Consider the following 14007-nt stretch of genomic DNA (forward strand, 5'->3'; position numbering starts at 1 on the left):
CTCCCACTATGGAGGTCGAGGCAAGACCTACCACGACAGATCCATACTCCCACTATGACGATCGAGGCAAGACCTACCACGACGGATAAATAAGGCTCGTCATGCTAGGACTTACACCTGCTACGACAGTCAATGACAAAACCCGCTACGATGAACAAACTCAATACCAACACTAGGGAACTATTACGAGAAGCATAAAGTCACAATGGGGCAACACCCACAACTTGTCACACCCGAACGAAGCGGAACCATGCAGCCAAATGGCGTGCCTCAAAACCCCTACGAGAGTCCCGAAGCGAAGCACACCTTCTAGGGGGGAGGGAGGGGGGGACGAATGATAGGAAAATTTGACAACGTTGCCAACTCACCCCGCCACCTAGGCTGAGAAAGCCACCTAAGCAAAAGCATGGGCAAACTCACACCAATCCTTTGCAATCGCCAGCAGGGAAACAACTCGTCGACCCTTGCCTGTCTCGACCCCCGAAAAAAGGTCAACAAGGCCTACTCCTCACCTTCGCCTGCAAGCATCTTCAAAGAAAAGGCCAACGCGCCTGCATTGAAGCCAAGCGGCATGGCACAACTTCCTTTACCTTCCGAACAAACAACGCAAGGGGTCATCCCTTGTCCTGCACAGGCCAAGAGCCCTGGCAAAGCATATCATCACGGTCGTCCTACCCTGATGTCGTCATCAATGATCCTCTAGTAGGGTACGAGATACCCTAACCTATCGTTGGCCTCACGTCGTCAACCACTCAAGTAAAAAACCTAAAGCCCCCAGGCCGAATAAGGGGAAGTGGGTTTTATCTAAACTTTTATGAGCTCTATTAAACCCCCTCCACCTACTCTATTGACTTGAGCATTGGCGAGGTCGGGTCCAGACATCCCCCCAACGTCGACCGCTTGTGCAAGACCCAAGCACATCTAAGGAGCACCTTGGAGCGACGTTATATGCTTCCAGACAAGGCCAAGGTGCACCTCGAGATGACCTCGAGCATCCTTCAATAGATAAGCCGCTCCCCTAGATTGCTTGCTCGAGCTGCCACTCTCACCTCGGCACGGGCCCCCAAGACAAATTTGTGCCCTCGGGACCGAACCAGGCTATGTTGACTCTCCAGTCAACGGCACCAAGACAACAATAGGAGGTGCATAATCTTTTGTTCCTCCATGGAAGCAGATAATTGCATTTCCATATATCTATGATCTGGGATGAGTTTAAATATTTTTTTTCAAAAAAAAAAATGTTTGGTAGTCTTTCAAAATAAAGAGAATCATATATAAAAATATCCAATTTTATCCAACAAGCTTCGAAATCAAGGAGAAGATTAAATTTTGGCATACTATGTGTCCGCTGCTACTAAGACTCTGTCGGTAGCAATGGTTCTGCAGTGGAAGCTTGGACAGGATGACTCTGTTCAACCATGTCATCTTTAGCTTTTGCCCACAGAAGAAGATATAAACCCAGTATGACAAGCACCGAGCCAACAATGCTGGAAGAGTTTTAAGCTGTTTAGTGGGCGACGATACGATGCTGAAAGCATAGTATTTAGCAAGACAGTAATTGTTTGGAACTCTCACCTTGCAAGCTCTTCCGTAACCCCAATCAAGATTATTTGGAGGAGGAATGAGAAGACGACGAGCAGCGGAGAGAATGCAGACCCGAAAACGGGGCCTTTCTTGTGTATGCACCAATTCCGCGCAAAATATGACACACCATTTACGAGGATTCCCTGGAACACAAAATGTTGTGTATTAGATGTGAATGACTTGTAGAGATATCTTATAACATGGCACTATGGAAGGGTTTTTCTTCATGCTCTACTGCATTGTTCATGGGAAAGATTGTCGTTTTGGATATCTGACTCATTTCGGTGATCACATCAATGTCAGTGTATTGACGTATGATATATTGATGCATATCAGTGTTTTCCCGGGTAGTTCATGAGACATTACTTGAATGCATTCTGTCTTCTTAAGATTGAATCATGTGTTCATGAATTAGCCACTGTAGTTCTGTCAAGGTCTATTATTTGTCAATGACATCATAAATATGAATAACCAAATTCTTATGGCAATCCTCATATACAAAGCTAGAGTAATATTTTTGGAGTTCTTCTTCATCTAAAACTACAATTAAGTGATATTAGTTTAGCTGATTGACAACTAGAAAAATAAAATCAATGCAAATCCTTCACATTAAGGAATATCATGAAAGAAAGATATGCAAATTGAAAAGCTTGATAACAGCAATTAATTTCACTTTCTTTGGTACATCAATCTTAACTTTACCTTTTTCTACCATCAGATAATGTTTGAATATTCAGGAAAAGATCAAATATCATAAGAAAAGAAATGTCTTCAAGAGAGTCAATTTATATCCAAGTAATGCAGTGATTAAGAGTAGATAGTGAACTAACCCCATAAAGGATGGCAAGGAGCTCCAAGCTTCCACTCCACTTAATCCTCCAGGCTGAAAGGTCCCTCTCCATGGTGCCTGCAACTACTGCAACCTGGAGAGTCCCAAACACAGTGATCATAGCAGACAGCTTAAGATCCGCATGATACTGCAGAGCCACCCTTTCCTGCAGATAGAAAAAGCAGAGTCACAGCATTCTACCAAGAACTACTTCACTTAAGAAGACCAGTCTTTTGGGCACAGATAGAACCCCATATAATGCTTTCTTCAATTATGTGAAGACATGGAACTTCCAAGCCCTAAATAATTTCCAGTAGAGAATGAGAATCAATTGCATGTTCTATGATTGAAATTGATTAGAATGGAAGACAACGCCTACCGAATTCATAGCATAATTGTCTCAATCAACGAAGGGTATACCCACCACCAAAAGGTTCGCGGTAGCCTCGGCAAGAACAGCGACGCCGACCATGACGATCCCAACCAACCGGCCGCCATCGCCGGCCGTCAACCCGGCCGAGTCCCGGTCTGACAGGAGCACCACGATGGTGGCGCCGGTGGCGGAAGCGAGGGTCCCCCAGAGCTTCCACTGCCCACCCAAGCTGCAGAACCGGAACCGCTCCCTGCCGGTGGCGGCTGCGAGCACGAACACCACCACGGGGATGGTGTTCATGGCCACGCTCTGGAACGTCGCCGTCACGTAGCGCAGGCTCGTGGTGAACATCAGCTCCCCGAGCGGAATCCTTCAGCCCCAACACTTGGTGAATCGATCACCCAAGTTACAATTGAAAGGAGGACATTGGTCGATTACTCAACTGTAGGAGACCGATCACGGCGGACCAAGCAAGGATTTTGGGGGTCGGCTTCGGTCCTTGGCGTCTGCAATAGATGTGAATCGATTCGAGGAGGAGAAGCGTTTGAGGGAAATAGAGGAAGGTAAGTACCGCACCGGTCGAAGAGGAGGGCGAGGAGGGAGAGGACGAGAGCGGAGAGGAGCTGCTGGTAGGCGACGAGGACGGTGGCGCTGACGCCCGCGGAGGGGGCGAGGACGGACCGCAGGATAACCAAGAAGCCGGCAAGGCAGACTTGAGTCATGGTCATCACGAGGTAGGGCGCCGCCGCCTCCATCTTTTGGCGGAGCTCCACCACGGCTGCTCCGACAACTCTTCTTCTCGCCCTTCGGCGCGTTTCTGTCGAGCCGCATCTTTTCTATTATTATTACCACTACTACTACTACTACTCTACTACTACTACTACTATTATTATTATTATTATTATTATTATTATTATTATTACAACAATAACTACTATTATTATTATTATTATTATTATTATTTAATTATTTTATCATCCTGCTTCAACCAGAAATGCATAAAGAAACATGTAATAATTATCACATGCATTAATTAAATTTGCATAATATAGTACTTTAATTTTGATCGACTATAAAAAAAAATATTTTCTGACATGTTCAGTTCATCTTCCAAAGTCGATGGAATCTAATCGGATGAAATCGATGCACTTCGATCTGATTTAAAATTATCGTCTCCACTCTCTACTATTAAATTGTCTCCAATTACTTGTGTAATTGGTTTGATTCTAATACATCAAATTTAATATCATCATCCCACTTGATATGATGATAATTGTACCATTGGCCTTATGCAGCATCAACAATACAAAATACTTAAGCTATTTGAGTTAATAGTTACACAATTAATTCACATTTTCTCTCCAGATGGAACTAAAATCACCAAATATTTATAGTGCACATAAGGTTCAGTCCAATGGTGAGTTCATATTATGATAGGTTGAACTGTTTCAGATGAGAGAGAAGGATGTGAATATGTATTAGCTGTGAAGCAATCAATCAATGACATCTTTAAGAGCCTTCAGGAACAGCAGCAGCAGCATATGGGTGCTGTGAGCAGAGTTCAATACCACCAACTCATCATGCTGGAGGACCACACAACTAGGATACAGATCGAATACCATGCCATGGAGCACCTTTGATGGGTGGCCAGCAAAGAGGTGGGGAGCTCAGGAACATGTTCTTGTGCTTGACAAGCTTTGCTGTGGCAAAATTAGATGCTCACATGCCACATTTTGATGCAACACTGTGATAAGATGCCACTAAAGTGCAGCAACAATCCTTTAGCCAAAATTTCTAATCCCTCCTGATTGTTTGCAGTAAGAAGACAATTAATGCACAGAATTCATGACATAGTTAACCCTAAGTCATCCTTTTCTTTGGGAATCAAGATCTGGGGATGGCATAGAATTTTCAATTTTCCTTGAGAACAAAAACAAATTAGGTGTATAGTACAATTGTCAGATCCAGGGCATTCAATCTTGATTCTCTTTCTTATATTTTATGAATTAACTTGGGACAAAACTTCACATGTAGATTGTATAAAAATACTCTTACATTTTCTCTCTCTCTCTCTCTCTCTCTCTCTCTCTCTCTCTCACACACACACACACACACACACACAACTCAGTCTAGTTTAAAATTGAACAGACATATATATACTCATACAAAGTAATTTGTCAATAGACATCTCAACATCACCTCTTACTAGTGAACAAATCTATCATCAAAATATCCAACATCATCTTCTGCTCAATGGAAACAAATAATTTGAGAGACATAATGCCAAATTCAGGTTTCATGGAAATAGATACATATGTATACACACATATATATATATACAAGCACAAGAGCCTTCAGCAATTACAGAACAATTTAGAAATGAGATAAAACTCTAAAGTTATGGAATGTATTTGCACTCCTTAATGTGTTTCTGCAGACAAGTATTTCCTGTTTAAGCTGATGGTGGTGGCACTCTCCAGGTTACCTTAGTTTTAAGGAACTAATGATTCTGAAGATGAAACATCATGAGTCACTAAATTTTCATCTCTTAGCTAATGGTGGGAACAAGATTCTCTGTCCGAGTCACTAAATTCTTTTAGATGATCTTTGCTTTTGATTAACATCAAAAGAGGGCATATACTGTTGACTTGTCCACAATCTTTGTCCAGTAACAAATGAAAGAACCCTCCATCACACAAAGAAGACAAAAGGCATATCAGACTTCTCTTATGAGAAACAAATGATGGTGGTAGAATACTGATCTGTTCCACTTGGATACCAATGATGTGCAAGAGGTTCTCTATATTTATTTATACAGCTTCCTCCTAACCATATATGTAAGTAATCATACAGATGAGAGCATGATTACAGGGCAGATCTGTGACATAATTTGCCCATGATTATGGTTTATTATATACACCTTCCATGCAGCTCACAGATAGCTATATACAGCTAGCTAAGGTACTTCACATAATTAAACTATTTAAATTTGCAATGAGATGGTCAAAAAGATCAATAACTATGAGCTCTAACCAGTTCTTGGTGAGGTTCCAATTCTTTCCTCTTCAGTCCCAATCTTAATCCTGTAAGGCACTCTAATGAACATTTAAGAGTGTGCAAAAGAGCTATGGCTGTAGGATGTGTCCAAGTTTCTACTAGTTGAAGACAAGCAGATGAGAGAAACTTCTTTTGTGGCATATTTATGATTCTTGTTTAACCAAATGATGATGAAGTTTTCGTTTCTCTGCTTTTGCTGTCTTGCTCTCAACATGCAGATATGAGATTTAAGCATCCAGAAACTAATCTTTTGTACATGAACTACATACACTATGAGGTAAGCTAGCTAATTCAACAGTTACTGTAATCCTCTAAAGTGTTAACCTAAGGAGACTGTCTGCATCCAAAGATGGTGAAAAAGAAAGCAATTATGAATTGCAAAGCCAGTAAACCACACACTTAAGCAAGGTATTTGTTCTTGTGCTGTAAAGTTCAAACAAATCAACAACAGAACATACAGAATAAACACACAACTAGAGATGTATAGCAGAAGATGATGGATAATGCACAAGGAAAATTGAGCACTGTTGTATCCAAATATTTAATGACTAAATAACCATGGATTTGTCCTCTTCCATCATCGACGAGAAAGCAGTCATAGTAGCAAATGCAAATTATACTGGACATACCCTCCTCGATTGCTTTTCATCGACCAATCCTTTTTCCCCAAAATGGAAGGCAATTAGCTACAATTATCTCGATTTTATTCACACAGCAGATAAAGATGGCATCTTTCCAACAAAGAACAAAGAGTGGAACCCCTAACCTTCATCCTCGCGACTTCTCGCATTGCCGCCGCAGCCTGAATGTGTGCTCTGGTGGTGGTGATTGACCTTGGCCAAGCCCCGGAAGCCACTGCCTCTGGTGGACTCTGCCGCCTTGGTTCTGGTGTCCACATAGGTGGCCGACCCCATCTCCATCTGTGCCACCCTCACAGCCCCCAGCAGCCGTTCGGGCAACTCCTCTTCCGCCTGCGCCTCCACCAGGAACCCCATGTCGATCGTCACCGCCGTCACGTAGCCCAGGGCGAGGCGAAGGATCGCCTTGGCGATGGACGAGCTCTCGATGTCGACGTCGATCTCCAGGTAGTTCTCCCCACGGTGGTAGTTGCAGGTGAGCGCCTTCCCCAGGAGGCAGGCGGCATAGTTTCCAACGGCGGTCTTCACGATCCACGGGCCCTTCACGATCCGGTTCACGATCTTGAACCGGGCGTTCCGGAACTCGTCATCGCCATGGACGAAGCGGTAGAACAGGGAACCGGGCGGGATCGTGTCCTCGGCTGCGAAGTAGAAGACAGCGGAGTGGCATTCGCGGCCGCCGGGGACCTGGAGGTTGACGGCGAACAGGAAAGTCTTCTGGGCGCGGCCGAGGGCTCGGGCGCGGCGGAGGGCGGCAGCGACGCGGTTGTCCGATCGGCCAAGGACGTTGTCGAGGCGCGAGGGGGAGCGGAGCCAATCGACGCCGGCAGGATTGAGCAGCCAGTCTCCAGATGGGGCCTTCTGGCGGTGGGAGAAATACTGGCGGCCGCGGAGGGCGAAGAGATCGCCGGGAGGCGACGCCCATCCGTTGGATCCAGTGTGGAGGTCCACGCGGCGGAGGGATCCGCTGTCGATGACCTCCTGGCGCCAATCGTAGGGCTTCTTTCCGTCCGCTGGGGAGCCAGCGGCGCCCGAGTTCGTCGGCTTCGGGCACATCTCCGGCGATGGCGACTCTTCCTAGGAGACCTCCTCCCTCGCCTGCGTGTATCGCATCGGGTGGTGGAATCGCTATATATCAGCTAATGCTTACATTTTATGCCATCCGCTAACCATCTATTGACGGAACTGCCACCCACTGCTTCCGAACCACAATTATTATTCTCACATTAATTTGACAGCTCGCATGACTTTTCCTATGAGAGACATGCACATAATAAGCAGCAGTAGCAGTCGCATGCCAAACGGCGCTTACATGGACCAGACATCAGCATCAGGACGTTCCCGTCGTATCACCTCCGACTCGAGCATTTTTCCCGCACGTGTGAGATAACGACGGAGCCTGAGAGCGCCGTCGCGTGGCAAATCACGGCCAGGGAGCGGAGCGGAGGGCAGTCGTCGGCATTCGAGTTAATGGAGCGCAGGGTCGCATGTGGGAATTAAAGCAAGCACTTGGTCGGCGTCCGCAGGGCACCCGATCCCACACATCTCGGCTGCAAATCCCGGCGTCTCCCACCACCGACCGTGTCGTACGTTACACACGGCAGCGGGCATTAAAGTTGTGGGAGCGACTGATTAGGAAACTTAATGTCGAGGAGGGAGGAGGACAATGATTTAGCAGCGATGACAACTGTGTCTGAGCTCCTCTGGTGCGGCAGCGGCGTATCTGCCGCTGTGCATCACGTTCACGATGGAGAATCCTGCAGTTGGATCCATCCAACTCAAAGGAATAGGAAGCTCGGTGTCGCCTTCTGCGCTGCGCACAGCTCCGCATGTTTGACCCCAAGAGAAAGGAAAAGAAGCATCGGAGGGAAAGCAAGGAGGCGGTGGGAGTCGGTGGATTCCAAGTAGGATTGACGAGGCGATTCGAGTGTCATCAACGTGTCCTTTTGACTTGGAACGATTAGATACGAGGCATTACGTTAGATACCCGATCTTTCCACCCACGACAAAAGATTTAAATAAGATGCATTACGTTAGATACGCGAGTAAACATAGGCTTTAGGCCCATCCGAAAAGCCTGATGGATCATGTTAATTGGATCTTAATTGGGCCAAGCCATGAAGTATAGTAGCATGGAAACCCTATCAGCACCGAGGCCACTCCCCATCGCTAAGAAGAATGCATGGTGACCCGAGAGGTAGTGGAACCTGGAAAGAGGCTCGTGGCCGAAGGGACAGAAAGCTAAAAAGATGACCTTGATGATTGTCAACCATGAAGCTGAGCTTTAGATATATCTATGGAGCGCCCACCATGTGATGACACTCCCTCCCGTCTCATGCTTTTTCTCAGTACTGATGTGTTGCAGTATAATGATTACAACAATAATAATAATAATAATCTTCAGGAGAAGCATTGCAGGGAAGATGAGGAGAAGAGTGGACAAGGAAATCTAGCTAGCGGACATCACCCCTTGTTCGTTCGGCAGCAGAAGGAATAGATTCTGTCCACAGCATTGAGGGCATACTTCTACTTCACTGTACTGGTATATTCTTGAGCTGTCCTGATCCATGGAGGTTGCATCATGTTGCACTTTGGTCATGTGGGCTTGTCTACAGGAATCTCTTCCTTTCCGTGTGTCATCGTTGGCCATGATGGTCAGGGAAAAGTTGACGTCCCATCTTTGTCCACGATCTCCAACCTGGAGAAGTCTTATCACCATGTTCTAACCTAGACGGATGCTTTCGATGAAGCCAGCGACTCGTTCACAGAGATCCCACGAATCGGACTGCCTTCTTCCTCTAAATGCGACAATGGGAGTCGATGAGGCCGGTGACAAACAACCACAGATGAGGAACAGGTCTTGAATCGCTAGATTACCGGGAGAAGAACATCGTCTGACATTCATGATGTCGAGGAGAATTTTTCTTCGTCTTACACAAAGATCACAAAAAAGAAATCAAATCTAAATGAGAAGCGAAGGAGAACAAGAGAAGGAATCACGGAAGATTACAATTCGGATCAAACTACACGAATTCTCTTCGTGGGAGGGAGAGGGAGGAAGACGGAGGCGAGATCGCGGGGTACGGGGAAGAATTCTCTGGGAGGAGGAGACTCCGGCGACGTCCTCTTCGCTGTCCTCGGCTTTCTCGGGGCCGGCGGGCAGACGAGGACGGGCTCCTCCGACCTTGGTGTCACGCACTCTTCGTGCTCAGCATCCACCGCCGTCATCTCCAGCGGTGGAAGCTGAGGCAATTCGCCTACGACGGCCACCTCGGACCCCATGGAAGCAGAGGACGGAGGAAGCGAAGGCCACGAGGAGGCGGACAGAGAGAGCAGCTTACGGGGTGAGATAAAAAGGCAGAAGAACAAAGGCGTGGCATGTCTGCGGGTTGGGCATAACATAGCAAGAAACCAAGGGAGACAGACGTCATTTCGATTCAGGAAAAAAACAAGCATTAAAAGAAACTATTTGCAGCATGTAATTCATCTCCTGTGACAGTATGATGGATTAAGATAGATCTGTGCTATCGCCAAAGGGTGGACGTAAGGGGGAGTTCATGGCCATGTTCCAACAAAAGAATGTGGGTGGCAGCTTCGGAAAGCATGGTACATACGTCGGTACACCCTTAGTGCCCACCTGGAAAACAAAGACACATGAACTCTCGGCCACCTTTGAGCATCAAACAGGGGAGGAAGGGGCCATGGCAGCTCGATCGGTCGGTCGGCCAGCCATGAAATGGTACGTCTTGCGGTGATCGATCCATCGGATCTGTGTGCGTAAACACGAGATCTAACAATCTGTCGAAGATTTGGAACAATATCATGTGGTAGAAATGATAGGAATTCATGGGAGGAGGACAGTGCAAGAAAGGAAGTATATGGACAAGAAAGAGAAGTGCAGCAGTACTTGTGGATATCTTCAGTTTATTTCCAAGTGAAAGGCAATGATCAATACAGCCAACAACTTGGGGACATCTCTGGGGATGTGTGCACAACATGAAGTCAGCTCAGGTATGTGCCCTGCCACCTCTCTCTCTCTCTCTCTCTCTCTCTCTCTCCCCCTAAACCCTAAGAAAAGACTTCAGCAAACTTGTCAGAAATAAGGTGGCCTCCAATTTACAACTCCTCTTGGCTACATAGTTTACAATTGAAGTTACAGACTTTACCCCCATTGTCACTCTGCCTTTGGGTCTCACAGGGAGTTGTTTCCTCAGCCTTCAATGCCAACAGTCTGTCACTGTGGACCAATTGAGGTTGATGGTGCCAGGCCAGTATTGTTGCTTGGTGATTCAGCCTGCAATGAGAAGAAGACACTTTGATACTTCTCCTAACTGAAGACACCTTGTAAAAATTACTGCTAACAACACTGGAAACTGTTTAGGCATAGTTGAGGTGTAATTTTATGTACTAAATTATGGAAATGTCATGGTAATTATATTTTCTGATAACTTAACTTATCAAGTAAACCTCTTGAATTCCTGCTATAGTTAAGAAATAGGTACAAACTACTGTAACCAGCTCAGAAGGTGATTCAGTTCAAGAAGCACTAGTGTGTCTAAGGTCTTGATGAGCATAAATTAACAAGAAGAAATTAATTGCCACTCAAGATTAAGAAATTACTTATCTTTAAAGTTGACACCTAATGAAAAAGTTGATGAAGAGAGGTTAAACATTAAAGATATATGGAAGAATAAATTAAATTAATTATTGATTCTAGAAAAGAATCTCGTAGAGAAAAAGGATTATAATGAATATAATCTATTCATGGGATTATATAAATCCCCGATATAATCTTTTGAAGTTATAGTGATTTTCTTTTGAGTAAAACAAAGAATGCTTTGTCTTATTTTTATTTTTCCTTAAATATAATGAATGTAATATATGCATGGGGACTATATAAACCTTATATATTGGGTTATAAAAGATATAGTCTTTTGAAATTATAGTGAGCTTTTTTTTTAGTGAAATAAAAAATATTTTATCGTGTTCTTACTCTTCCTTGTATGATAGTCTTGTCATTTCTTCATATCTATTTTAACATTTGGTATCATAGTCAGGTTAAGCTATGACCTCTTCTTCAAGGACCTTCTAATTTCAAATTCTTATATTGATAAAAAAAAGTTATGATATATGGTATATCAAAATAAAGATTCTTCTAAGTTCCCAAGATATATGAGAGTTTATAGAAAATAAATTTCTTGAACCAAGTCAAGAAGAAAGAGTAATGGATAAAAAAGCAAGAAAACAACTCAAAGATCAAAGAAAGAAGGAAAAAAAAAGCCATTGTTTATGATTTATCAAAAGCTTAATAATATAATATTCAAGATTATCGCTCTAGCAAAGACTTTAAAAGAGGCTTGGGAAATAATTCAAAAAGTATTTGATAGTATGTTTAAGATAAAAATACTTTGTATATAAGTTTTACAAGCTAAATTTGAAATTTTATAACAATATACTTCTGAATATATTTCTGGTTACTTCTAAAATATCATTTCTATTATTCACCAAATGAGAAGAAATGATGAATAAATAAATAATCAAAGAGTAATTAAAAAAATACTACGATCTCTACATCTAAAGATTGATTTTATTATTGTAGCAATTGAAGGGTCTAAAGACTTAGAACAAATGCCTTTAGAACAACTAATGAGTTTTCTTTAAGTTTATGAACAAACTACTATAACCAACTCATTAGATGATTGGGTTGAAGTGGCACTAGTGTGTCTAAGGTCCCGATGAGTACAGATGAAGAAATTAGTTACTACTCAAGATGAAAAAATTACTTACTTTTGAAGCTCACACCTAGTGAAGAAGTTTGTTATATCAAAAGGTGAAACATATTAAAGGTCTATAAAAGAATAAACTAAATTGGTTATTGGCTCTTAAAGAGAGTATCATGGAGAAAGAGATTTATATTAAATGTAATGAATGTAATATATCCATGGGTACTATGTAAATCCCATGTATTCGGTCATGAAAGATATAAAGTCTTTTGAAATTATAGTGAGTTTCTTTTGAGTGAAACAAAGAATACTTTGTCTTGTCCTTACTCCTCCTTATGTAATAGCTCCATCTCTTCTCCGTATCTATTTCAATATTTGGTATCAGAGCCATATTAAGTTATGACATCTTCTTCAAGCACCATCTAACTCAAAATCCCTATATTGATAAAAAAAGAAAATTTATGATATATGATGCTTTCAAATGAAGATTCTTCTAGACTGTCAACTTATAGGAGTTTGTAGAAGACGAATTTATTAAACCAAGTCCAATAGAAAAAAGAGTAATTGATAGAGAAGCAAAAAAATAACTCAAAAATCAAAGGAAGAAGGAGAAAAAACATTGTTAATGATTTACCAAAAGCTTGATGATATAATGTTTAAGATCATCACTCCAGCAAAAACTTTAAAAAAGACTTGGGAAATGCTTTAAAAAGTATTTGATAGTGTGGACAAGGTAAAACAGTTTTATTTATAAGTTTTACTAGCTAAGTTTAAAGATTTAGGTGCTTATAAATTGTCTCAAAAAGTATTTCTATTAATTTATCAAATATGTGATGAAAGAGTAATAGAAAAAATATTAAGATCTCAATATTCAAAGTTTGATTTTATTGTTGCAGAAGAGTCTAAAGTCTCAAAAACAAATATCTTTAGAATAACCAATGAATTCTCTTCAAAGTTCATAAATAAAAGGCACGTAAAAAGAATTGAAGAAAAATCTATAGAATAAGCATTACAAACCGATCTTACTATTAAGAATAAAGATGAATCAAAATCTCAAAGAAAAAAAGATAATGGACAAAGAGGAAAATGTGACAGAAATCAAACCAATTAAGAATCTCAAAACAATAAATGTGATGGAAAAAATTTTAGTCAAGAACATAGTTGAGGCCATGGACATGGCAGAAATTCTAAAAGGTTTGAAATACAATATTAAGTTTTCAAAAAGTATGGATACTACTACTTTTTAAATATTATTATAATCAGTGATAAAGTAAATTTTACTGAGAAAAAAGAAAAGAACAAAACTAATGTTTTGATAATGAAATGAAAATTTGAAAAAAAATGATATGATAGTTAGATACAAGAGCTTCATATCATATGTGTGGCATCAAATACGTTTTTTTAAAAGAGATACAAGTTATTATGATAATATTACATTCGGTGATCTGTCTCAACATTAGCAAGAGACAACGGTAAATTTTTTTTGACTTAATAATGATAAAAAAATCATACATTTCAATGTTTATTATATTCCTAATATGAAAAATAATATTCTGAACTTAAGGTAATTACTTAAAAAAAGTTATAATATTGAGATAAAAGATATGGCTCTTTCAATTTGTTATAAAAATAAAAACATTAATCTTTCATCTGAAAATACGAAAAACAAAATGTTTTCTCTATATATTTTTAGTAGTCAAATTATTTTAAAATTGATATTAAGGACAATTCTACGTTATGACATCTTAGATATACTAATTTAGATTTTGAAGCTTTAAAACTTGTAGAGAAACATAATATGAT

General features: G+C 41.6%; 1 protein-coding gene across 1 annotated transcript; it reads right to left on the bottom strand.

Annotated features, from left to right (window-relative positions):
* Nucleotides 1-1251: 1251 nt before the first annotated feature.
* LOC103983959 (WAT1-related protein At2g37460-like) lies at nt 1252-8390 on the bottom strand. The gene is made up of 7 exons (XM_065181751.1): nt 6610-8390; nt 3363-3603; nt 3230-3292; nt 2838-3156; nt 2415-2579; nt 1576-1727; nt 1252-1487 (listed from the first exon to the last, which is right to left on the bottom strand). Exons 1-7 carry the CDS (start codon nt 7535-7537, stop codon nt 1355-1357), a joined length of 2001 nt encoding a protein of 666 aa, XP_065037823.1. The 5' UTR covers nt 7538-8390; the 3' UTR covers nt 1252-1354.
* Between the last annotated feature and the right edge of the window lie 5617 nt (nt 8391-14007).

The sequence above is a fragment of the Musa acuminata genome, chromosome BXJ1-5, assembly GCF_036884655.1.
Source record: "Musa acuminata AAA Group cultivar baxijiao chromosome BXJ1-5, Cavendish_Baxijiao_AAA, whole genome shotgun sequence".
Classification (NCBI taxonomy): domain Eukaryota; kingdom Viridiplantae; phylum Streptophyta; class Magnoliopsida; order Zingiberales; family Musaceae; genus Musa; species Musa acuminata.